Source organism: Camarhynchus parvulus, chromosome 12 (genome assembly GCF_901933205.1).
Source record: "Camarhynchus parvulus chromosome 12, STF_HiC, whole genome shotgun sequence".
Classification (NCBI taxonomy): domain Eukaryota; kingdom Metazoa; phylum Chordata; class Aves; order Passeriformes; family Thraupidae; genus Camarhynchus; species Camarhynchus parvulus.
Genome location: NC_044582.1, coordinates 2,939,096 through 2,965,791, shown reverse-complemented (window position 1 = coordinate 2,965,791; position 26,696 = coordinate 2,939,096). Strand labels below are relative to the sequence as shown.

Below are 26,696 nucleotides of genomic sequence, written 5' to 3'. Positions count from 1 at the left end.
TTAAGTTTTACACTGGATGATAAATAGAAGTTTGATTTCAGACTGCAGAGAAACTTAAATGCATATCAACAAGTACATATTAACCAATATTCTCTCATTTTCTCATCTGGTGATTGTTGTCTATCTCCTAAGCCCAGCTTTGTCTTCACAAGGAAATGACTTGGATAACAATCACAGACATGTCATGTTTCCCACTGAAGAGTTAAAATCCTTTGCTAAAACCCTATTAATGTATCAGATTTATCTGGATGGAGATTTTCACCTGCATTAGGTCTGGCATCATAGATGATAAAAGAATACGTAGCAATAGGAGAGTGCCTAGAGAATGTTTCTAATTAAAAAAAAACCAATCTGATTAAAAACTGATGACATTTTTCAAAGAGGAGAGGTGCAGCTCTGCTGGCCAGGCAGCTGGGAGCTCCTGTGAGGGATTTGGCCATTTGAGACACTTCCTGTTCCTAAACATGTGCAGGAGTCAGCAGAGGTGGGAAAACCTCTGCAGGGAGCAATGTCTGATATTTCTAGAGGAAAGTCAAACACAGCTGAATCTGGAATATTGCACTGTGCATCTGAGGTTTGGAATGGATAAATTTTGTGAGTCCTGCTGTACTTGTAAGGAAGCAGATCTACATCTACAATTTTTTATTTAGAATAGAGATCTTATTTCAAAATAGTTCCCTTCAGAACAAGCCAAACCTAATATTTTATAACATATTTGGTTCAGCTGTGACTGCAGTAATTTTTTTGCTATTTTTGTTTTAAGGAATAGTAAATAACCCTTTATTTTTCATTATCTGTACACTGAACACACTGAAAATTGTCATATCTTTTCTTAGCAAATTTTTTCTGGATTTTCTCTTCTCTCTGTTTTTAGTTGGTATTTTACCATGTTATTCTCTGGAGGAAATAAGGAAAATGTGTGACAATAAAAGCAAACTTTTTATTTAAATCAGAGGTATAGGGGACATACAAAAATGCAGAGGAACTTTTGTACCTTTCTTGGTTGTGTCCCCACGTTCAGGAGTGTATTGATTTGCAGTCTATTAAGCACAGAACTGTGTGAAGATCTGTGGCTTGAACAGTAATTGACTTGGAGGCCTTCTGGAGAGGTGTGAGATTTAATCACACTTGACACTCTTTAAATGAAAGTACACAGGTGTCTGGGCTATGGGAAGTCAATAAGTCATGTTAGGGATGTCACATTTTACCGTGTCACTGATTTTTGATGCAATTCTTTCCTCTTTTGTGTGGCTTTTGGCTCTGCCAGGTTCTGAGCAGCTCTGTTTTGCTGTATGTGTATAAATAAATATATAATAAATAATATGTAAAATGAGTAAATATATAGTAAATAATATATAAAATGATATTTTTATGTTACAGTGCAAAGAAAATGGTGCTTTTACTGTGGTGGTGGATGGTTATGTGAAGGAGGAGGAAGGCACAGGGGTTGTCCATCAGGCTCCCTATTTTGGTGCTGTAAGTATCAACTACACTGTATCTGTGATGTTAATTTTGGCCAGCACACATTGCTTGGCTTTCCAGCTCCTGGGGACTCTCTCAGGGTGATTGGTGTTCAACAATCTTCCCATTTGCTGCTTAAAAGTGTAAGAATATCGTGTAGCTTTGTATTCTCATGAGCTCTTCCATTAGTGCCTGTGCTAGCTGGAGATTTTTGTGTCCCCCTCTGGAGTTTGTGTTGTGTTGTGTGAGCTGAACTTGCCACTGGATCTTTTGGGTGTCATTGAGCTCAGCTTTTCTCAGAGGCTGAAGCTGGAGCTTTGGAAAGGGCTGGTCTGTGGCACTGGTAGTGAAAACTGGCTTTGCTAGGTGTTGATTTTGGTTTGGAACAGCAGCTCTGCTCAGCACACTGCCCCTCTTCAGTGTTTCAATTTCATTACTCACTGGGCTTTTAGAGAATGAGAAAATGCTTTCACTGCTTTTGTCCTGAGACTTTATCCCTTGGTGTGAAAGGATTTTGTTGCACTCCATTCTTTTTTTTTTCTGTCTTTATTGTCCCTTCCCTCAGTCTGTTCTTTTTTAAGGCTAAGAGGAATAATTTGTCATGGATTTAATCATTTCAGGTTTTAGACACTTGAATTAAATGCACTAGTTTAGGCTTATTGTCCTTTTTGTAGAGTGTCCTGTCTTCAGCCATTATCCAAAGATGCCCTCAAAAAACTTGCAGTGCCTAGCAATTAGCAATCCCTGGACCATGAGCTCTGTCATAATTTCCAGAGAAACTTGGCATTAGCAACAGGCCTCTTTGTATTCCTGTGAAATAGCCCATCCTCTTCCATCCTTTTTCCCCTGCATTTTGCTGAAGGGAACATCCATTGTGGTGGTGTTTCCCTTGTCAGGATGATGGTTGATATGAAAAGATGTTCCAGCTTAATATAGCTCTGAATAAAGAAAATTAGAGTGGGGTTGTGTTAGCAGTTAATGAAGAAAATGGTGGTGGCTGGTCAGTGTCCTCAGGAGGGTAAATCCTGTCCCACTTCTGCTCCTCAGACTCTCCCCTGGAGCTGAATCCTGGATGTTCCAGAGGGTGGGAGTTGATTTAGAGTCTGGAGCTCTTGCTGTGGGAGATGGAGGGGAGGAGGAGAAGGAGCTCTGGAAGAAGCTTTCCCTGGGCAGGAAAGAATCACACAATCCCTAAGAGTGGATTGTGTATTTGCACAGTCCAGTTAAACTTATTGGAAACAGCTTGTTGGAAAGCTTGACTGGCCTCTTAGAGCAAAGATTATCTGCCCTCTTTTATTTGATTTTTTAATAAGCCCACTGAGTTTTGTAAACACAGAGGAAAAAATATTCTTCTCTCTCTCCCCCCTGGGAAATCAGCAATTACTTGTAAAACATTTTTTTAGGAAAAACCTGAGAGTAACAGTTAAATGCTTCACAAAGAAAAAAAACCATAAAACATTGTGTGAGGAAAAAGTGCACAGAGATCACAAAAAAAACTTTGCAGTCATCAGCTAAGGACAGGTTTGATAACTTTTGGTGCAGGGGCCTGAGTCAAAGGGCTGTGCTGCCTTCACAAGGAAAGTGCACAGTGTGTGTTGCACCTAAAGCTGCTGCCTTCTTTTTGGGTGTGCATGTAATTCAGTTTTGACAGCCCCTGGGTTATTTCTGTTCAGAAAAGCTCCCAGAGGTGCTGGTGTAAGCTCAGGATTTCATTATTACACAGCAGGCTCTGTGTAGAATCCTGCTGGTATTGCTTGTTGGCCTTTAGACAGGCTTAGCTGAAGGAAGGGAGATGGTTCATGGTAGCAGACAGGGTTGTGTTCCTGCTTAATTGGCTCCTCTGCACCTTCCTGTCGAGGTGAAGGTGAATAGAAAAGGAATAACTGCACCAGGGTGGTCAGAGGTGAGGAAATAAAACACAGTCCTTCACAGCAAGCCTTGAGTCTTGTCTCTGTTCCTTCCCATCAATATAAGTTAGTCCCTTTGATAAATAAAGTTGGAAAGTCAGGGGTTTATTTACTTATTTATTTAAAATCCTACTTACTGATACGTGTTCTGTATTGCTGATAGCTCAGCAATGTATCCCTCTCCAAAAAAATTGAAAGTAAAAATTCAGTTCCATTTAGTTTCAGATGTAGTTTCATTGTCTTGTGTGATTTGCCTTTGCCAAATGCAAGCTGCCACACCATATCAGAGCACTCTATTATTTCAGTTCAAAAGACATCAAAATTCAAGCTCACAGAACAAGACAAACCTGTATTAAAAATGCTGTAAACTCATTGTACCTCCAGATTAACACGACACTGAAATTCAGCTGCTCAGGCATTTCATCATATGTAGATATACCTGCAGTCAACTTAAAAGCTTTAGTAACACTTGAATTTGCATACGAATTTTTAATTTGCAGTGCTGCTAGTGCCTGCTCAGGCTGTGACACACAAGTTTCATAGATCTGTTACTGATACACTTTTTTTTTCAGTACATGACACTTAGGCAAAAGTGATGTTTGTTTTTGCTAAGAGGTGCTGAAGGTGAACATTTGATTTCATGTTGCTGTTATTTTGTTAAAATTTCACATAAAAAAGCTTTTGATTTCTCACAAATGAGCTGTACTTATTAATTTTGTATATTACAACTTCTGTGTGTAATCTTTTGAGGGATTTTGAGGTACAGGAGTGACCACTGTAACTCCTATCCTGGAAAAACCTGATGTTGATCTTGGCTTTTATGTGAGCAATAGTGTTGTGTGACAGAACCTGTCCTCACTGTTGGAGACACTCTTCTGGGTCACAAGGGCAAGGCAATAATTGTGGGATTCTTTCTGCAGCTGCTGGACAGGTGTCCTGGTTTAAGGCAAATTTGGGAGAGAATCTCCAAAGGGGGCCCCTCCAGAAAGCAAACCCAACCGGTTCGGGAAGGATTCCTTGGAGAGAAGTGGAAAGAACCTGTTTATTTAACAGGCACAGCACCCCCAGCACACAAAATTAACAATACCAGATGACACCACTCTGTCACTGCTCTGAAAAAGATGACAAATTCAGAAAGTCTCTCTTGGGGGTGGTCGCTTTGTTATCAGTCCCTCTGGTGCTGGGGCAGCGGCTGCAGCCACAAGGTGCAAACTCTGTGTTCCCAGGTCCCAGCCCGGAGCAGGTTCAAGTAGTTCCAAAAAAGGGAAGGAGAAACAGTCCAGGAAGAAATTTGGACAGTTCAGCTAAACTAGCTAATGAGCAGAAGCAAGAGCAAACAGAAGCAAAGCAGGAGCAAGAGCAAAGCGAAAAGCCAGGCAAAAAGCAAAAGCAGCACCATGTACTGTCCCATCTGTATGTCCTGCCAGCCATGGGGGAGTGGCTGATAAGAAACCAAAACAAAACATTCACTCTTCAGAGCCAGTCTTGAAGGCACAGAACATGATATCCAGCATAAACAGCACACATGAATGGGGATACAAGCATCATAACATCACCCTGGGACGATAGGGCTGTGCTCTGCTGGGAGTGCTGGAGCTGCAGGGATTTGTTGTTTCTGTGTGTAAAGCTTTGGTCCATGAAGCAGCCAACTTCCCCATCTGGGGGTGGATTTCATCCTTGTAAAACACAGCAGGTCTGGCTTGGGGGAGTGGGAGCATCAGGGGTAGTGGGGACGGCTGGAGGGACTGGATGAGGCCCCACAGGACATGGGAGCCCTGCCCTGGCACCCCAGAGCTGGCTCACCTGTGTTGGTCAGGGCCAGGGAAGGAGAACTCGTGGAGCTGTGGAGCACTGGCCTGTGAAATGTGCATTCACACCCTGTCCTTGGGCAGCCTCAGAAGGTGCTTTAGGTGCAGCTCCTGTGAAACAGCTGCTGCGTATCCTGGGTAAGATACAGATTTACTGTCATTTCAGCCTGGAAGGTAAAATCTAAACTTTTCTATCCCCCTACTTATTTTGTTTTAATCTTTTCTCTGATACCATTATTGTTCAGTCATGTTCTGGAAAGTCTGAAGCAACTCTTTTTTTTTTTTTTTTTTTTTTTTTTTTTTTTCCCTTACTGCTACAGGAAATTAAAAATTTAAATGGAGACTGGCCAGGAAAAAAAAAATGATGTTGTCCATGTGTGGTTCTTGGTCAGTAGCATTGCCTATGGGCCAAAAATGATTGAGAAATACAGGTTGAAAGGCTTTGGATCGTTAAGACATTCAGAAAATGGGATTGCTTATGTGAAATGCCAGAATTAGATTGATTAAAACAACCTGCTTTCTGAAACAAGCCCTGTTGGCTGGAGAGCTGGGCAGATCCAGGCTCAGGATGGAGTGGTTGGATTCCTTTGCCATGCAGGGGTTGCCTGAAGCTGTTCACTCCATGGGTGTGTGTGCTCAGACAAATAAAATACATGTGTGTGTGTGTATGCACTGATGTGCACAGAAGCACATCCACATATCCCCTGTACTAGGGCACAGTCTGAAGAAATCATAATTTTCTGCATGAGTAAAACTGCAATCCTGTAAAAAATGACTTTCTCATAAGTATTTGGGATTAGCGAAGGCTGAGTATTTTGCTATTCTTGTCCAGTCATCACATTTTCTGTTCAATATTTCATTTCTGTTTCGAGGGATGGATATCTTAGCCAGTATTTTGTATTCTTACAGCTTGCTGCTTGTCTCTTTTGCAGGATGATTACAGAGTCTGCATGGATTTTAATATCATTCAGAAGGACTCTGTGCCTGTGTGTCCTGTTGATGCATCAGGCTGCTTCACAGCAGAAGTGACTGACTTTGCTGGGCAGTATGTGAAGGTCAGTGGGCCTGAAATACTTTATTCAAGATACATTTTATATATGGTAGAAACTTTGTTTTCTTTCCCTGTGTGGGCTTGTTTTCAATGTGTGACTGGTATCTGGGTAAATTAAAATTTATTTCAACATTTGTTTAATTTGTTTATTAAGCAGCTGAGAAAAAAAGTTGAAATGCAAGTAATGTTGTGGTGAGAGGGCAGAGGAGTATCCTGTTTGCAGCTGCTCCAGTGAGACTCTCACTCACTCTGAGGTTTTTCCTGACACAAATGTCATGTCCAGAGTCTCCAGGCACATGTGCAGGGCCTCCCTCACCTCTGGATGACTCTGAATTTCCAGTTGCCATCATTAAGTTTCTCCCAGCCAGTTAATGTAACGTGACCCCCTAGAAAAGAGAAATTCAGTCTTTTCCCCACTTGTGGGCTGTGCTGCCCTGGGAATTTACTGCCAGCAGATGCAGGAGAATCCCTGGAAAAGGAACCCCCAGGAACTCCACATTGCTCCAGATACAAATCCTTAGCAGGGAGTGCCTCTTAAATTCTGTGTCCTGAGAAAACAGATTGCTTTTAGCCCTGCTGCTCCAGTTTGATAGCAAAGCAAGTTCTGTAAACAAATGCAATACAGGATTTTACAGTCTTTTCCGATTAAGTTGAGGATTCAATCAGCTATCTTTCCTTCCTGCTTTATGCATTAAGGCAAATAAGAGGACACTGGAGGCTCTGTGTTCAGCTTCTTGCTGGTAAAAATCTGAATTTAAGGCTCTTGGAAAATTTTCTTAAGATACTGAATTTTCCACTCGTGGATATTTGTATATTTTTTTCCTTAATGTTGTATTGACACTTGTTCAGTAGATTGTCTTGAATTATCAATACATCAAATTGATTGAATTATCAATTATCAAATTTCCAGCGTGGCATGAAATCCCAGTTAGTTAGGGAGGTACTGTGAAATATGCTTCAAATTCTGAAATTCAGTCACTTTAGAGGAATATGGTATCAGGAAGTTTAAATATTAGGTAAAAAGCACTGTGTGATTTCCTATCACAAAATTAGAAGACTCAGTCATTAGGATATTAAATAATGTGGTTTCTGGCTTGTATTGGTGCTTCAGAAAACCTGAATTTTACACACAGTTGTGTGTATATGGAAAGGGAGTTAAGGGTATAAAAAGACTGATGCTTTAATTTATAAATTTTAATTTATCCATATAGCAGAGACACATTGAAGACACTGTAAATAAACAGGGTTTGGAGAGCAAATAGCTTTGTAAATTTGGTGTTTTATAGTGCCCCTGCAGGAAATGTATAAACTTGATAGCAATTTTGTGTGTGCGTGTGTAAATGCTGGGTTATGCATAGATTTTTTAAAAAATTAATTTGAGTGTCTGAGACAAATCCTGTAGTAGCTTGGTGAAATGTGCATTCCAAGGCCAGTGTGTGTTTCAGGATGCAGATAAGCACATCATCAAATGGCTGAAGGAGAAGGGCCGGCTGATCCACAGCACCACCTTCCAGCACAGCTACCCCTTCTGCTGGAGGTAAGCTCACACCTGCACCTGCCTTCAGCTGAGCTTTCTGACACACAAATTCTTCAGCTCTCTCCCTCCTTTACTTAATTTTCCTGACAAAACTAAAAGTAACACAAACTGCAATTATTAATTCAGGAGAGCTCCAGTTTTGGTTTAGTCATCAAGGAATTTTTCTTTTTTTTGCCATAAAACTGATGAATTTAGGTGTAGTGCTGAAATTTAGTTTCTATTTATGATTTTAAATGTGTGGTTTGTAGTTTGTGTTGCTCATTTCTTGGTGGAGAGCTCCTAACTAATCACCTCTTGTAAAAAAGGTTATTTTTTAAGCAGCTGAGTGATGGGAAAGGATGTTTTTGATACCCTTTGAATTGTATCCAAATAAGCATATCACAGAAGGTCTTTAGATGTTTGTGTTAAAGCTTTGTATGTTTTGAATAAAATGGCTAAAATACAGCTCTTTTGAACCTTGTGAGATGACTTATTTCTTTGAAAGAAGCCCAGTTACTTAAAATGTGGAAACATCTCCCTAGGTGGATGTCTCTGGGGGAAGTCTCCATGTGGAATTCTCCATGGGCCTTCAGTATCAGTGAACAAACAAGTTTTGGTTCTGAGGAATACAGGCTAGACAGATTTAATCTAGAAATGAAGCTTGTTTTTATTAGTGTCCTCCCTGGTTTGAAATTTCCACAATTGCTGTTGTAAAAAATCACCAAACAATACTAAATTAAAAAAAAAGAACCTTCAGTAACCTTTTAGTAGAGTATTAAATTCTTATTATGAGCAAAGACAGACTTAAATTAAAATATCTAATTTAATTATCTGAAATGACTTGAAGATTTTAAGTCTTATCTGATGTATACAGCACCTGCACTGAAATAGCTGTGATAAAAGCTCATCTCTCTGGCTCTGACTCTGCCAGGTGAAGTGTTCTAGCAGGGTACATTTATCTTTAATTTATAGCAAAAATAACCTTTGCTTGCTCTTGAACAGCAGGATTGGTTTGTTTCTAGCAGCTGCCTGGAGGAAGAAGGGAAATTGCTCTTCAAGTGTTACATCCTTGATGATTTGGGACAGTTTTTGAAAAATGGCAGGCCCAAAATCAGGCAGGGCTTGTGTTTTTCTTGTGCAGCAACTCAAATATCCAGTCACGGCCTTCTGAGACAAAAGCAGGGATGCAGAAGTGCTGATTCTGTAGAAGATCCTTAATCCTGCCACTCTGTTGACATTTTTGTTGATGGATGATAAGTTGCAGGCAGCACCTAGCAGCAAATTATCCGGTGGGAAGAACCGAACAATGGATTCTACTTGAAAAGCTCATTTCACTGCCATCACAAATCAAACCATAATTGGAATATGCTAAAAGTAGAAGAGTAGTTCTTAACTTTGAACATAGTTATAAAGTTATATTGATTAATGGAAGAAAACTTTGCAATCAGACTCTTCTTAATGTACTCCTGCTTTTCCCTGAAGCCAAGCAGTTGTTGAATCCTTGGGATGTTGAGAAATTTGTCTTTTCTTTTTACATATCATGAAGTCAGGATCCTTCTCTGTGTAGTAACTTTCTGTTGACTAAACTTTAAAATATGAAAAGCACAACAGCTTGGTAAGGACACAGTAGATAGTTTTCAGTTAGAATTTGTCTTTATTGGAACTGCTGAAAATGGAGGACGTTGGTCAGACCTGGAGATCTTGGGGGTCTTTGTCTGGGTGTGGGCAGCAGCTCAGCAGCTCAGCAGCTGGGGTGTCCCTCACAGCTCCTGCCTGCCATTCCTTTGGGAACAGTGTTGGGAAGCTCCTCCACTGGCACGTGTGGAGCTTTGACTTTTCCAAACCAGTAAGGCAAAGCCAAGAAGCATCTTTATAGCACGGGCTCAATTATTGATCATTTCATTCCTAAATCACAAGAAAACGGAACAGGATCACAATTAATGGGATTTGATTATTCTGATGTGTTTTTAAAGGATCTGTCTGTAAAGGGAACAAAACTTTGTTCAGTTGGGACAGAGAGGAATGGTTAGGCAGGAACTTTGTGAGCATCACACTTTGATTTAAGGTCTGTCTGGGTGGTTTTCCCCTTGTGTTGATGGAAAACAAAACCCAGCAGTGAGTATTTCTCATTCGATTTACAGTAAAATCCAGTTGAATCTGGATTCCTCAACCTTCTCACCAGTCATGAGGGGCATAAACATGGGAGGTACCACTGCTTGGGCAGATTTTATTGTTTTGTTCTCTGCAGTTTCCTGAAGCACTGCTTGGTAGTACAGCCAGAAGAAAAATATTCAGGGAAACTTTGTCCTCTCCCCTTTATTGTTGCCTTCATGTAGGAGGAGCAGAGCCCTGTGGGTGCTTGGAGTGGTTATCAGGTGTTACAACCTCGGTGTTGGGAGGGAAATGTTCCCCTGCTGGGCCTTTGGCATGGATCTCCCTGCTGAAGCCACTCTGCCCCTGGACCAGCCAGCCCCACCTGCTGCTCTCCTCACAGAGCTGGGCTGCCACCATTGTCCCAGCCTTCATTTTCCAACATGTTAAGACCATGTGAGAAATTTTTAATATCAATTTTTAATATCAATTTTTTATTCTTCTTGTTTCCACTTAGTCAAGATCTTGTGATCCTCATTCTTCAGCACATCTGAAACGAGATACTCAGTGAAATCAAAATACCTTGTAGCTTGGGGAATGCTTTCTTTTTTACTATGTGAGCAGTGAACTCAACTGTTCCCATTTTTTAAATTAAATCAAATTTGTGTAGCAAACCATCAGTAGGTTTGCTTGTAATAGCTAGGACACAACAACATTATTATTACTTTGAGCTTTCACCATTTCCTTTAAGGTTATAGGTACTTTAACACTTAAGCTCATGGAAACATACATGTTACAGTTAAAATGAAAAGCCTTTTGAAATACAGTGTTAAAAGAAAAAATGTGTTTTATTGTTGGGCTTTGTGCACTGTGAGTTCAGCTTTTAAGGTCTGAATGCCTTTGCTGTGGGTTTTCTTTCTTTTGTGGGTCAGGCAGGTGCACAGTAGCAATTTGAATGTACATCATAATCTGCAGTAGTTGGTGGATTTCAAATGTGTTCTTGCTGTGGATATAAGTAAAATGAATTAAACTTTGCCTGTTTGTAGTGCTCACTGCACATGGGAGATAACAGGAGTTTCTCAGGTGAATTTTTGTGTCTTGCCAATTTCTGAACCAAAGTGACTTAAACAAAAGTAATATTTTTCAGAAACATTTTGTGGTGTGGATTGATGCTAAAGGAGAGTGAGCTTCTTGTCTCTGTGTTGTTTGCTCCTCTGTACCCACAGATCCCATCCCCCAGGGCTCTTCTCCCTGCTCATCATGGAATAATGGGATGGATGTGAAGGGTTAGAAATGTCTGAGCTCCTGCTAGTGACCTGTGCGCGCTGCTGGATCCCAGGATCCTTTAGAAGGATGTGCTGCCTGAACAGTTATTGTGGAGCTGATAAATCAGAGACTAGGTTGGGACACTGCAGTCAGGTGCTTGGAGATACTGATTTTCCCAAGTAATTTAGGAAATTGCTCAATCTGTGCTCTGGCCAATTGTGTTTCCATTTCTGAGCAATCCCAAGTTGTGAATCTGCTCTCCTTCCATAAGAATTTTCTTTTATTGCTTATTGAAGTAAGGAATATGTTAAGATATATTTAAAACTTCTTTTATATGCTTATCTGCATTTCTTGCTTTCCCTCTCCTCCTGGAATAGAACTTTCTTCTGGTTAAGCCTAGGTGCTGTTACTTCTTTATGATTTGTGATTATTATTTTAAATGCAGATAGTAAAAGCACAGCATAATGTTCCCTGGCTTTTCAGGCTCATGTACACATAAAAAGTGATGCAGAATGAGCTCATGTGGAAGACTGAAACATGACTCATTTTAATAGTTACTGAAGTTCATCATGTTGTACTATGTAGGAGCACAAATTTCAAATTCAAGTATCGTTTGAACATTCTCATGATTGCTCTTGCTATACAAATTCCTTGAATTACTGGGTTTGAAGGCTGTAAAATATTTTTTCAGGACTGGATTTCAAAATAGTAGCTCACATAAGTGTAACAGTTTATGTAATTTAACAAACCAAACAAACCCCAACCTTTAACTGTGATAATATTTCAGCAGCAGTCTGTGAAAGGGAGGCTGTCATGTGCAAAAATAAATATTAAAGAGCACTTTATAAATAATGTAGCATTTAAAAATGTGTTTATTTGTTTTATTCCCTTCCCTGCACAGGTCAGATACCCCGCTGATCTACAAAGCTGTGCCCAGCTGGTTTGTCAGGGTGGAGCACATGGTGGAGAAGCTGCTGGAGAATAATGCCCAGTGCTACTGGTAATGTGTCCTGCAGAAATCTGATTTATTCCTCTCCCTGGAGCTGGACTGTAGGGGGTGTGTGCTGGAGCTCTCCAAAGCTGTTCCCCTGTTCCTGTGCTCACTCTGCTTCATATTTCCACTCTTTTTCAGCCAGTGCTGCTGGGACCAGTTCTAAAGAGTGTTTTATCTCAGTTCTATTAAGGTTGAATATTTCCTAGTAATTTACAGGGAAATACACTACAGGGTCATTAAAAGTGCCCTCCAATCATGGTATGCTAACCTAAACAATTCAACATGAGAGAAACTGCAGAGGAGAATCATCCTGCAGAAGCAAGGATGTGCTTCCCAAAAGGCTCCACCTGAGACAGTAATAGAGGCAGCTTAGGGCTGTGTATATATTGTTCCAAATTGAACTAATTTTTAGACAAGTTGTGGGTTTTTTCATGTAGTTGTTACAGATAAGGTTGATTACTTCATCATAGGTGCATTTGAGGAAAAAATCCAAGCTCACTCTCCCCCCAAACAGTCACAAAAAACTCAACCCAGCTGCCCTAATTGTTGTAGATAAACTCAGTTACACAGTTTTAAAGAAAAAATTCTATTAATGGCAAAATTGAAATCTTGAGATGTATATAGGGAGTGTGAAAAATACTTGTGTGAGATTTGTGTAGAAAACAGCAGATGAGCTTTAGATAACAACCTAAATGCTTTATTAATTACAGTAAAAGGGGACTGTGGGTGCTGGTGGCCTTTTAGGGACTCAGTCCTGGGTTTGTGGTGTGTTAGTAACAAATGGACCTTATCTTCTGCACTTTCATAAGCTGCGTTTTTATTTCCCTTCCTGTCATCCATCACTTGTGCCTGGGAGGCTGACCTCCCAGTGAGTGAGGAAAACTTGGAGGTTACAACCTCATTCAGTCTTTCCTTCTGAGGGCTGCAGGGAGAGCTGGGATTCCACCCCTCTCCCGCCTCATTTGCCTCTTGGAAAGAAGGTGACTCAACCTTCAGTGAGCAATTACAGCTTGTGCTGCCTTTTTTTCATGGACAGTAGCTGGTAGTTAAATTCTCCATGAACAGCTTTTGCATAAGTGCTGACGTGGTGCAGGCAGTGTAAATCCTGAGATCTGAGGGAAAAGTCAGTGATCCAGAATGGAGCTGCCCAGAAATGGTGCAGCCTCCTGGCTTTGCCAAGCAGCACAAGCCCAGTCTGTGTCAGGAGAGTTTAGAGATTAGGGAGTGCTGCTTTCTGTTTTCCACAGCAGAACATACTGTGATCCTCCTTTGGGGCAAAAATAAGCTGGAGAGGGGGTGAAAGTGTTTGTTCTTAGCTTTAATTAGCTTCCTCAAGATGCTTTCACTGTTGGGATGACAGTAGACCTGCATACTTAATTTTCACATGAACAGAAGAAAAAATGTAATGATCCTGTTAAGAAGTGCTTGAATGGATGGGTTTTGCTTTTCCAGAAGCAGAGCTTCAGGAAGGAACTGCTAAGTGACCTCCATTCATCCAGGAGACACTAATTAGTGAGAATTACTGCTCAGTTTGAGCCCTGCCTCATGCACGTATTTGGGGTTTCAGTGGTGCTTTTCTAAGTGCTGATAAGGGGGGATATCAGTGGAAGCAAATGTTTGAGCTGATCTTGCAGAGGTTGGGTGAGAAGAGCAGGCAGTGCCATCATTTGGCAATTTCCAAAATGCTTGGAATTACAGGAACCATTTGTCCTTTAGGCAGTTCCTGATTCTGAACACAATTCCATAATTGAACATAAAAGCGATTGCTCAGGACTCCTCTTAAAATCATGTGGTCTTTAGGATTTTGGGAAGCTTTTTGTTGGGAGTGTAGTTACAAGTAGAGATGTATGATCACAGAATTATTATTAAATAATAATTTGTTATTTCCAGTATGTGAATTCATAGTAATTTGCATACTGGGTAATCTGGAAGTTGGCTTTTAAAATCCAGCTTTTGTAAAGAATAAGGGAGTGTTTTTGAGGTTTTCTTCATGTGTTCTCCATTGATGCCAGTTTTGTTTGGGCTTGTAGCTTCTGAAGTTGGCATTGAGACTTCTGGCCTTCTGCAGTATTCATTTATTTAAATTTTGGGAACTCCTTCCTTCCCAAAACCTACTTTTTCTGCTTTTGAAGAGACTTGATCTCTGAAAGTGTCACAGGAATAATATGTAGCTTTTTAAAAATTTATTTTTGGACTCTCTGGGGCTTCAGCATGTCCTGAAAATGAGAAAATTTGGGATAAATGCTTTTCAGACTATATTAACCTTTACAAAATGGGTTTGACTGCATTGCTTTTTTTATTCCTACAAATGACTGATAGGTATATTGTCCCTTAAGAATAGCTGCCCTCTTGATAGATATCCTTTCTGATGAAATAGATTAAACATACTTGGACAAACTTTGCAACCTGATTGCATTTCTAATTAGTTTTTTAGTGAATTACCCAACTTATAAGGCCACAGTCATTCAAAATTTATTAAAACCAGTAACTCTATTTTCATTTTCCAAAATGAATTTAACTATCACTTCCAATAATGGCTGCATGAGTAATGTGCCAGCGTTTTTGTAAAACCAGAAGCCAAGAAACCCTCTCTGCTCTGTTGCATCCTTATTTCAGTCAGACTGGGAATTAACTTGTGCTGGATGTTGATGAAAATGCACAATTGGAACAGTATTTAGGGGGCTGTGCTTCAGCCTTTAATTGAAGTTCCCTTACTGAATGTTCTTTACTGTGTAACTGAGATCTTATTTAAAGAAAATTTAAATTAAACAGATTTTCTTCTATTTGGCATTCAGGCACCCACTGCTGCTGTATTTGAGATGAAGAGGGGCAGATTTGGCTGTTGTAAAATCCAGACTTTGTCAGATCTTGGCTTTCTATTCTCTTGATAAAGAGAGCTGGATGCAGCACCAAGGTTCTGTCTGGATTTCAGCCTTAATTGTTGTCACCATAATTTTCTCAAATGGTTTGTTGAAAGAGCATTTTTTATGTACCCACAGACTAAAGCAGGCCACCTTAGATTGTAATTACAATATAGGACTAATTCCTGTCATCAGTATTCAAAGTTGGTGTAAATTGAAAATTTATTAGTTACTGTGAGCAATAAATCCGTGCAACTTCTAATGAGAATTCCAAACTGTTGTAGCTCATCCTTCTGGCAGTGGATGTTATATTTCCATTCTTGCAGACTGATAGAAAAGACTCTGTATTTAAATAGCAGCTTTGAACTCTTTTTTTTCTTTCTTTTAAACCTCTTTCATTTGAAGTTCTCCTTCAGTAACTCCTGAAACATTGACCTGTAACTCTTGCCAAGTTTCTGATGCAAAAGACATTGTGCAGTTCTGACATTGTTTGCATAAGATGTGCAGCACTTGCAGGAGTGGAAAAATGAGCATCAGTGGAAGGAAAGCAGTGATGGGAGACAGTCAGGGACTTCAAAGAAGCCAAACCTTTTGTTCTGGCATCTTCTCACCACTGAAGAACTCAGGTGCTGTAATAAAGAGCTTGATGTATGGTTGAAGATATTATTTTCCTGACTACCATCACTTAAGCTGTTAGTTCTTGTTGGAAATGCCACCCAAAGCACATTTCCATAGTGAAATTAAAATGAGAGTTTTGCACTCACTCCCTGCAGCTCCTGAGTGAGCCCAGGTGTCTTCTTATGTGTCCATCAAGCTTTGGAGAAGCTTTTCACCCTGGTCATTTTAATCTTTGACCACAAAACTGTCTCCCACCTGTGGAAAGTGAGGTGTTATCAGGAATGATGCCTGTTTGTGTCAGAAACCCCGAGGCTGTGGAGCCCATCCACAATAGAAAGCAAATGTTTATTTTACTGAACTTGTCATTTTTGCTCACATGAGGAATCTGAGTCTGTAGCAGGGCAACAGAATTTTAAATCATAACATGATTGTAGAGCAATGGAAGAAAATCAGTGAGTCCTTTTTCCTTCTTTTGCTGCTTATTTTTGTTTTATGGAAAGTCTCAGGACATTTTCTTTCTTAGTTTGTTAATATTAATACATTTCATCTGAACAGTTTTAAATGTATGCTGTGTGTAGATTTTTTCATTTTTTTTTTCTTTTCTTTAGTATCACCAAGCAGTTGTAACTCTTCTTTTTGAGTCATCAGTCACACTTTTCTTACTGGGGAATCGTGACTACAAATGAGATCCTCCCTCTAGTAGCAATTGTGATGTGTACAGCAACGTGGAGTCACTAGATGGCAACATTTCCTGAGGAAAAATCAAAATTACTGCCATTGCCTACAGCAGGAGGTGGAAAAAATTGCTGCAGGGTTAGCCTTGTGTTTGTCTAATTTAGAGAAGGTTTTATTACTGTCTGTTATCAGACGTGGCTGAGGATTAGAAGTGAATTTGGAGGCTTGTTCACTGGATTTTGATGCCTACTGTTCTGCTGTGCCTTAATTTTGCTGTTTGCTCTCTGAGCCTCTTGTGCAGAGCTTGCTGATGATGCCATGAATGCAAAGCTACCTCTCCAGCCCCACTGAAGGGTCACCTAAAGCTTGTTTTTTCCTTCAAGGAAAAGCTTCTGAAATAAACCCCCTAAATGCCAGTTCACAAAGCAACTCCAGCACGATTTTCTTGGGCAGCTGGTAAATCTGTGACATGAGCAGTGTGTTGAATGTCTGCCCCTGTCCCAGGAATGCAAATCTGTTGATAGATGTGCATTGGGATGGATCCTGAGTGCTGATGCCCTACAAAATACTTTGTGCCAGCGAACGTTAGAACATTCCCAAGGAAACTCCCTGGCTTGGGGCTGCAGGGATTGTTGATAAGATAAGGAGTTGAGCAGGGTGAGCAGGTGCCTGGCTGTGGCAGGGGGGTGCAGCAGGGTGTCACTGGGGTGTGTGCCAGCCGTGGAGGTCACGGCTGCGTCCGGAGCGGTGCCGCTGACGGGGCTGCAGCAGCATTGCAGTCACACCAAACGTGGGGGTTGCCATGGGAACCAGGAGACAAGAGCCAAGAGAAACATTGGGAGATGAAAATGATTGAAAGCACAGCTCAGCTAGCCCCTGTGAGCTGCACCATAAGCAGCAAAGTCAGTGGTGCAGGGTTTGTGGGGTTGCACCATTGCAGCTCTGCCAGGCTGAGGAGCAGAGCTGCTGCAGTGGAAATTCTGCCTGGCACACACTGACCTTTCCTCCCTCCCCCCATGTTTAATTAGGTCCATGATATAGATTGGTGCTAATTAAAGTGTCAAAAGGCCACGAATAGTTGCTTATTTTATCTCTTTGAATTAAAAACCATTAAAAATCAATTTGAGGGCATGTTGAAGGAGGCTTGTTATTAGAGTAAATTAACATAATGGAATTTAAGCCTTTGTCTTCTAAGGGTTGGTTAATGTTTAAAAAGAAAGCCAAATTCTACACCTAAAATAAACCCCTCAGTTGGTATCCTAGGAATTTAAACAAATCTGTACATATTTAGTTAGATGACATAGAATAACTACTTCATCACTTTTGGGGTTGCTGATACAACTCAGCTATCTTCTGCAAGAGTAACTTTCTCTTTTCCAGACTTAAAACTGATTCCTGATTTCAGGTGGCACTTAAAAAGTTACCAGCTTGCCAAAGGACAGGACAGATCTGGGACCATCCTCTCAGAACCAAAGCTGTATTAGAGTTCTTAATCTGGTATTAGGTCCCTAATTCCCACTGCTTAAGGTAGTATTTTGTTTATCAACTTTACAGTCTTAACTCCTTTAATTAGCAATTATGAAGTAAATCTTACCCAATACATAAAGGTGCTGTGGTTTTGCTGAGAATATCATGACAATGAAGAGTGAGAAAGGATTAGCCTATCTTTATGTAATATCTGAAACAGCTTTTCATGTTGAGCTGATGATAAAACACGAGGCTTGTGCAGGGGCAGTGTTTTATTTTGGCAGTGCTGTTTGTGTTTACAGAACAGAGGGATGGTGCTGCATTGAGGCAGTTCCTGCCTCCTGTGACTGGGGCACAGTGAGGCAGCTCAGAGCACACCTGAGCTCTCAGATGGAATAAGGAGCTGAGTTCAGTATTTGCAGTTGTACTATGAGCACAAGAAATATGCTTCAAAGTATATCTACAGAAAAGAAGCAGATGTCTTCACCCTTTTAATAAGTTTCCTTCTGGATTATGTGATAATGTAGAATATTTATTTGCATCCTGTACATTTTTCCTCTGGAGACAAGAGTCAGAAAGCAAATTTCTTTATTTAATTGATGCTGTTTCGTGAGTATTTATTGGTGCTGAGAACCCACTGGCTCAGCCTGTGGTAGCTCACTGTCAGCAGACTCAGTTTTGCTCTGGGATTGAAGGTGGTCAATATTTGCTGTTTTCAAATCCATGCCCACATTGCTTGTGTGACTTGGGTGCTGAGTGGTGCATGGACTGAGAAGGCAAAGAAGATGGTTCCTGTTGTAATAAGTTAATAAATGTTGTTAAAAGGCTGGGTTTTGCTTTGCTCTTCATGGGTTTTTTTGGCTTGTCAAATGGAATTTTTATTTTAGACACGAAGAAAATGAGTAGCTACCAAGAAAGGGTGTGGGAGTTGACTGTACAGAGGACTTAGCAATGCATGAATTAGGCAAAACCCCACATCTGCTTCAAAAATAGGAACAGACAGTCAAAAATGGACACAGAAATTTGCAGCAAATGAATAATTGTCATTATCTCTAACTTATATGATAGAGTTTTGATGTTGGGAAAGTAAGATAGACACGAGCATTCAAACAGGTTGGAACTGATGTACTTTGATTCAGAATATTTTTAATTTATTTTTTGACAAAACAATATTTATTCCTTTGTGTTGTGGAGCTCAGTTCCCTGAACTTTCCAACTGCGGCAGTGTCTGCATGCTGAAGTTTATTTAGTGCCCTGTCCTGGGTGCCAAGAGGAGAAATTGCAGTTGTCCATACCCATGAATCAAGAGCTCCCTGACCTGCTGAGGCAGCAGTCTCCTTAACCTTGCTAAATGTCAGAGAAAGAAGTATGAAATCCTATCTGTGTCATTTTGCAGAGAAATTTGAAGGTCAAACAAATTGTAGGCCAGTTGGGAAATAAAAAAAACCCCATGTCTCACAGCTCAGTTTGAGGAGCTGTAGCACCATGGCTTTGGGAGAGATGGGGCTGCTTTGATTTTTCACTTGCAGCCTCATGGAGCTGCTGGGTGCTGGGGTTTGATCCTCTCTGAGGTGTGAAGGTGTCCAGTGCCATCCAGGGGCTCTGAACAGGCACAACTGGGCACAGCCAACTGCAAACTCAGGGGTCACCAGCAGGAACCTGAGCTCTGTGTGCCACCCTGAAGGGGCTTTGTGATGGATGTGGGGTTAAACATGAAAAACATGTGCATTGCCATATGGGAGAGGGCTTTTCATTTCTCTTCCAGCTGCTTTGTGTAGATGGAAGAGTAAAAAATACTCCCTCAACTAATACATGCCTGTGGTAGGATGGTGTCTTTATGAAAACTTAACAGGAGAAATACACCAAGAAAATATTTAAGAGTAGGATGAAAAGAAACTGAAAAGCTCTATAAGAACACTAACCTGGAATTGGTTTAAATAAAGATCAGGTGTTAATAACAACATCATTGAGAATACTCTCTTTTTCCCCAGACTAATCAAATATTTAAATAGAAGGTGCCTCTGATTTTATTTTTTCCCCTGTGGTATGTAGGTACATGTTAAGCTGAGCTATCTGGAGCTAAATCTAGTGAGAATAAGTAGAAGTGATGGGCTCCAGACTGGAAGGGCTGTGCCTGGCATGGCTGTTCCTGCTGCAGATCCCTTTCCAGCCTGATCCCAGCTGGAGGCTGTGCCTGCCCTTGGCAGCACCCATGGGCAGCATCTCTGCTCAGGCACATCCCAGCTCTTTAAGTAACACTTCCTTTGAGTGATGGGCTCAGAATGGGTTAGATACAGGCTCTTTTTGTTTGAATTGATGGCTGTGCCACTGTTATTCCTGCCTTGTACCTCTGAAGAGCCACAGATCATCGTTGCAGATGTGGTTGGTAGGAGATGAAGTGGTTTGTGTTTCATGTTCCACTGAAAACTGGCAGCAGGGTCAGACAATTTTACCAGAAGAGGTAAATTATATGCTTTCATAGCTCAGAGAGAGAGATCACACCACATACATTTTTGTGGTTAATGTCCACTTTGGGGATAAAATTAATTTTTCAGGCGTGTTTTGAGGAGGCAGAGTTGAAACTCTTAGCATTTTTATGTCATTGGGGGATTATCTCAGCCTCTAGCTATGTTAAATGGGACTAATAATTTCAGCTAATCAGTGTCTAACAACTTCTGAAAAATGGAAACTAGTTTAGGAGTGATGTAAAGAGAAGTTTTCCACATTAGTGGAACGTTGGGCAAATGCTAATGAACTTTGTACAGTTTCCACTTGTGTTTGGAGAGAGGGTCTCCTAAGGTCAGCACAGAGAGTTAATAGTAATGAGTCCCACGCTGAACCAAATTGGGAAAGCCTGTATACATTCTACATTTCAGAGCAGGGCTGCACATGTCATGTGAAACATGAGTCACTGAGTTTGTTTAAAATTTTTTATATTGGATTTTTGTTCGAGAACTGTTACAGAAGACAACTCTGCAGCTGAAAGTAACTCTAGAAATAGCAAGGGAAGCTGTGGAACCTCAGGCTGATATTTAGTGAGGCTTTTAAGGGTACTTTTTATCCACTTGAGACAGCACTGGCATCAAGAAGCCTTTAGATCTCCACGTGGCATCATCATGGGTAAAATTTTTAAAAGAGAGTGGCTTTTATTTTCATCAATAGTTTGCTTTTTTTTTTCCTTTGTTCACACTTACTTCATAAATCTCCTGCTACTGGGCCAAATCCTACCTCAATGTGTCATATGAATCCATCCTTTTAATTTGTCCTCTAAAGGAACCTTTCATCTTTGTTATTCTTGGGACTGATCTGTGATTAAATATCTTCTTGAAAAAGAAATACTTGACAAGAGGACCAAGAGCTTCAGAAAGAAAAGGTGGAAGAGACCCCGTGTGCTTTGTAGCTTGGCTGCTCCCCCTTTGGAAACTGTGGGTCTCCTCATCCAGCTCAGACTTTGGGAAGGACCTTTCTAAGTTAGACTGGGAAAACAAACCCAGCACAACCTGCCATGGGTTGCTAAAATCTCAGTTCCAGAGCTCCTTTATTGTTGTGAGCTGCTCATTCACGGCTTCTGTGTGTCTGAAGCTGTCTTAAGCTTGCTCTTTCTGTGAGTTTCATTTGAATTTGGTCTTTTGAAATGCACCTTTAGGCACGAGGGGAGCATATTGTTGAGTGTAAAACCCATTGCTTTCCTTCATCTGCATATAATCATTGGGTAAATAGCTAATTCTTTGTTTACACTGTGGGAGAAAATGGTTCTAATGGTTCTGATCAAGGCACCAGACCACTCAGCGCAGCCAGGAACCTCGCGGGGCATCGGGTTCTGGCCTTACCTTTGAGCTCCAAGACACTTTCATACAATGAAAATTTTACCATCCCTCCGTGCCCATTAGTGCTCAAAATGAGGTTTTTGCAAGCCTTGATAGGGTTCTGTGATTGGGGGGCGTGTTTTGTTTCTTAATTGGGTAATTCAAAGTGAGGTGATAAATAGCTTGGAAAGGATTTTTTTGTATGATCTATCAACCTGATTAATGTGCATGTACCTGGGTACCTACACATAATCCAAGGTGCCTTTTGATGCTATTGCTCCAGGCTTTTTAATCATGGGAATTTCATTCAACCTCAAAATCTTTTTCTGTATGTAATTTAAGCAGTAGTGTTGTGATCACCCTTAGCCATAACCCTCCAGTGTTGGACTGTCCTGAGGACTTTGGCTGTTGTTTCATCCTTAATGAATCTATTTTATGTTGTACATGTTTTCCTGGGTTCCTTTATGGTAAAATGAACCTGGTGTTTGTCACTTCTGCAGCTCACCTGAGATCAGAAGAAGGCAGTGTTGTGTTTTTGGCAGCACCTCCTCAGGCCTTGCAGCAGCCAGAGCTGTAACATGAATGTGCTCCAAGTCAATCAATGCCGAAATGAACTTCTTGGTGGATAAAATCAAATAGAACCAGTTCTTACCAGCTTGCTTTGAAGTGGCACCTAGTGACACATGAATGCTGTTGGTTTTTTGGCCCAGGGTTCCAGATTTTGTGCGGGAGAAGCGCTTTGGGAACTGGCTGAAGGACGCTCGCGACTGGGCCATCTCTCGTAACCGCTACTGGGGCACCCCCATCCCCCTGTGGGTCAGTGAGGATTTGGAGGAGGTGAGTGAGCAACATGAAAGCTTCCAGCTGGCAAAAACCCTGCCTGTACTTGTTGTTTGCCTGTTTTGGTGTATCTTTGGCTGCTGCAGCCTGAAGTCCTATTTACACGTTTGAACAGCATATCTGTATAACCCATCTGTATGTGTGTAATAGGTGATAGATCTGTGCATATTTATGGGTGCCTTGGTGTGCCTGTACAGGTATGCTTTGCTTTTGCTTGAGAACTGCAAGCAATTTTTCTTGGTTTTTACATTAAAATTAATCTTGTCTTTCCCAGAAGAATTTGCAGTGGTGGCAAATCTAAAGGAAATAATAAATGCAGTGAGAAAATGGCAAGAAGGAGATTTTTTTCTTTTTTGTAACTCCTTTAAGTCTGCTTTTGATATTTTGGTGGTTGGTTAGTTCAAGCCAAATGAGTTGCTGAAGGCATAAAAGCAAGTCCACCACAGCAGAACAGCAAAGGTACATATTTGTAGTGCCACAAATGTGAATGTGGCAGACTGTAAAAATATGAATCTAATGGAATGATGAAAATGTATAATGGTAGTGCTAGAAATGAGCTTTGTCAAGTTGTAAGGTACCCTGCATTGGTAGCAAAATGCAGAGAGCATGAGTGAACAGTTAACACAATTTTGATGGTTTTAAAACTCTTTCTGAAGGTAGAGTGGGTTTGGGTTTTTTGTGTGGTTTATATTTTTTTTTTTTTGCATTGGGTTAGTTCCATTAGACACACATGAAAAGCCTCCCTCATGCAAGAAGTAGGAAATGGTGATTAGTGTCAGAGTGTGCAGGGAAGGTAAATACTGATGGCAGCACCCCAAGCCTTTATTTTTCTCTCTCTTGATTTGAAAAAGTTTTACTCTTCATTTTAGACCTGAAAGACCTCGAGTAGGAAAACATCTGCTAGAGAAGTATTTTATGATCTTTAACTTGCCATTGCTTAGATGTGCACCATAAAGCATTTTTTATTTCCTCTTCAGTGGGAATCTTGGTAGGCAGGGAGCTACTCCTGCAATTAGGATTTAAGTATCTAAGAAAGCCTTGGCATTTGGATTCTGCTTGTGCTGTGTGTTTGTAAATTACTGACAAATCCAGTGCTTCTGTCTCTCATAGAACAGTTCAAGTTCAGTTTGAGGACTGACAATTTATACACACTTTTTTCCACATTCATCCAACATTGCTCAGTCCCTTGTTTGATATAACAATTTCTTCTAGGTAATAAAAAGGCTTTCAGTGTTGTGGCTGAGTGTTTCATTCTACAGCTGAAAAAGATTGTGTAAAGGTTTCATTACTTCCACTCCTTGCCTCTAATAATATTTCATTTTCTGTCCAGTCTCCCCATATCTGTATTCCTGTGTGTACTGATTTTTTTTGCTTTTCTAAGTTTGATTTGTTAGTTTTTAATAACAAAATGATGTCTAACTTGGAAGATTGACCTTTCCTTTGAAACAAGCTGCAAATATTCCTCAGGGCTCAGTGTTCTGAATTATGATGGAAATACCAACAGGTCTATTATTTCTATCCATAGATGTTACACATTTCTGTTTGCTCCAGAGTCTGAATATTGTGCTTTAATAGCTGAGTACAGCTTCTGAACTGAGCTAAATTTCAACTTAAGATTTTTTTTTTAATATTCTCTCTTTTTGTGTGTGTGAGATATGGCTTGAAAAACAAACAGGGCTGGAGCTGATGTGGAACTTAGAGCCTAGGTGACATCTGCTCTCTCAGTAATGCTATTCCCTCAGAATTCCCTGACTCCAGTGTTACTGCAGCCTGGTGTGGGATTGCACAGCAGCCTCTCCATGTCTTGCTCTCAGAAGAACACTTTGTTGCATGCAATTATGCTTTGCATATTAAATCCTGGAGAAGTAATAACAATTCCTTATTTAATATACAGTAAGGTGAATTAATTGGTATTAAAGTGAATTTTATTACAGATCAATAACTGGTTTTGCACGGTTTTATTTTAGTTTTCTTTTAGCATAATTATCAGGTAGAGACACATAATGGAAGTTAAATTCTGAAGCTTGTGTTTATTGCCACATTTTTGCAGACAGTTTATCATTTTAAGCTTTCAAATTTCAACGATTTCCTCAGTGGAGGAACACATCTCATTTGGATTAGATAATAAAATTTTTTAATATAACACCCAAGTTGGTAAAGCAGATATGGGCTCATTTTATGGGACTTGCATACAAATTATAGTGTTCAGTATTCAGTGATGTTGTGGAAGTGCCCTGATTATTTCCTGGCTTGTCACCCATGGTAACCCTGCCCTGGGCTGGGTGCCCTCAGTCTGGTCCAGCACAAGGAGAGAGCTCTGCCTCTGCTCTCCTGAGGGTGAGGGAGCCTCTCCTGGTGCATTTCTGGGCCACTTCTGGCTGACTGTAGCAGTCATTGCTTCTCCTGTTGAATATTCATGAGATGCTTTCTGGAGATCCCAGACATCTCTCTGCCACACCCTGCAGGCTTCTTCCTTTCTGTGGACACCCCTTCCTCCAGCTGTGGTCCTGGGCAGAGCTGAAATGGCAGCCCCACAAAAACAAACATTTCTATCCAGCAGGGACTGCAGGGCTGTGCCACAGGAGCATTGAGATCCATGACTGCTGCTGGATGGATCTGTGCTCCTGTGGACATGGCTAATCCTGGATCTGATGTTCATTTTGTTGGCAGGGGTTAAGCTTGACCTGTGGGTTCACGTTAGGTCTTGCAGGTGCTGACACAGCCACTCTGCTGCAGCCTGAGCTGGATGGTGGTGGAGCTGCTTTTGTAGCTGGTGTGAGCCATGAAATGGAGGAGGAGCAAATGCCTGGTGGGCAGAGGAGAGGGCCCAGGCTTCTGGGGCGGCCATGGCTCCTGAAGGGATGGATCCAGAGCAGGATCCATCTAATTGAGGAATTTAATTGGGGAGCATCAGCCTGTGTGTGCTCCTTGCAGAAACGAGGGGGTGGGCTTAATGAGGGATGGAATTTGATTAGCATCTGTTTGCTGCTTTCTCCTCTTGCCTTTCAGTATCTAATGAGCTCCCCTTGGGACACAGGAGCTCCTTCCTTCTGCCTTGGACAGAGGCAGTCTGACTCAGTGGGGGAGATTTGTGTTACTCTGGGGGTTGGTGGGTTTTTCATTTCTTCCATGAGTGATTTCTGGGTGCAGTTCTGCATCAATATTCAGAATTTTGCTTTAGCATTGAACAACTTGTTAAAAAAGCACCAAATAATGAGCAGCTTTTCTCCCAGAGCTTAGTGTGAAAGTATATTCAAATACAAAGGTTAGTGAAGGTGAAGGTGTATCCAAGGACATTTTTTTAGCCATTTCTCTATTAATACCTTTTCTTCTTCCAGCAGTGCTGAACTAAGCACCTGCTGCTGCTCACTTGAGCCTCTGTGTTTACTTATGGGGCCACATGAACGAAGAACAGATCTGGGTTAAAAATAGTTTGTTGTTGAAGATGTATTTTTATCTGGAATCAATCCCTTGGTGTAGTTTGTGTGCATTCTGCAGCCTCTTGTACCTGGCTAGTGGAATCATTGTCCTGCCTCATTTCCTACTGAAAAAAAAAGACAGATAAACAATGAAAACATCACATTTCCAAAGTACTTTAGCAATAGCAAATGGTGATTAGTAATGCAGATCAGCACTTGAATCAGACTGGGAAAATCATGTCTTAAAACCCAAATCAGACTGAGTTTCTGTCTTTTCTGTAATTCATGACAATTTTTTGGAATGAAATACACCAAAACCTTTCAGTTAGTCACAATTTCCATGTGTATACATATGCATCTGTTTAAGACTTGCTAAAGGAATTGAGCAGTGCTCTGATTTTTTGTATCTTAAGAGCAACTTCTAAAGTTATTTTATGTGAAAAACGTCTGGCCTATTTACAGCTTCTTTATGGTGCTACATTTAACTCCTTCCTTGTCAGAGCTGTCAGACTCTGGGGTTTTTCTGTTGCAGTTCTAAATGGGAAGGATGGCATGTGGGACAGCATCTCCAAAATCCAGGCCTGTACTGCAGCTTGTGGCTCATGAGTCCTGCCAGATGAGAGAGGCCACAGGGTCTGGGAGGGCTCCATTTCAGTAAAACCTAAAATAAAACCTTTGCTTTTCTGCTGTCTCATACAGTTTTTCAAAATCATTGTTTCATGATGTCAGTGCAAATCTGGTGTGGAAATCAGCATTTTTCTTAATAGCATGTTGGTGCAACAAAACCAAGAAAAGTCTTTCTTAGCAACCCCTTTGGTAGCTGTGATGCTTTCTTCACTTTAAATAAAAAGCCTTTAACAGGTACAGTTTTGTCTACCTGGGATGGAACACTTATGCATAATGAGCTGCTTACTTT

The 26,696-nt window shown here is 40.8% G+C and overlaps 1 protein-coding gene across 3 annotated transcripts in view; it reads left to right on the top strand.

The window, feature by feature from the left end:
* IARS1 (isoleucyl-tRNA synthetase 1) overlaps positions 1–26,696 on the top strand; it is a 95,503-nt gene that overhangs the window by 24,291 nt on the left and 44,516 nt on the right. For all 3 annotated transcript variants that reach the window (XM_030956516.1, XM_030956514.1, XM_030956515.1), the window contains exons 11-15: positions 1,381–1,476; positions 6,109–6,231; positions 7,673–7,764; positions 12,002–12,100; positions 22,232–22,358. In XM_030956516.1, coding sequence (XP_030812376.1) covers positions 1,381–1,476; positions 6,109–6,231; positions 7,673–7,764; positions 12,002–12,100; positions 22,232–22,358 — 537 coding nt within the window. The remainder of the gene's footprint in view (positions 1–1,380; positions 1,477–6,108; positions 6,232–7,672; positions 7,765–12,001; positions 12,101–22,231; positions 22,359–26,696) is intronic.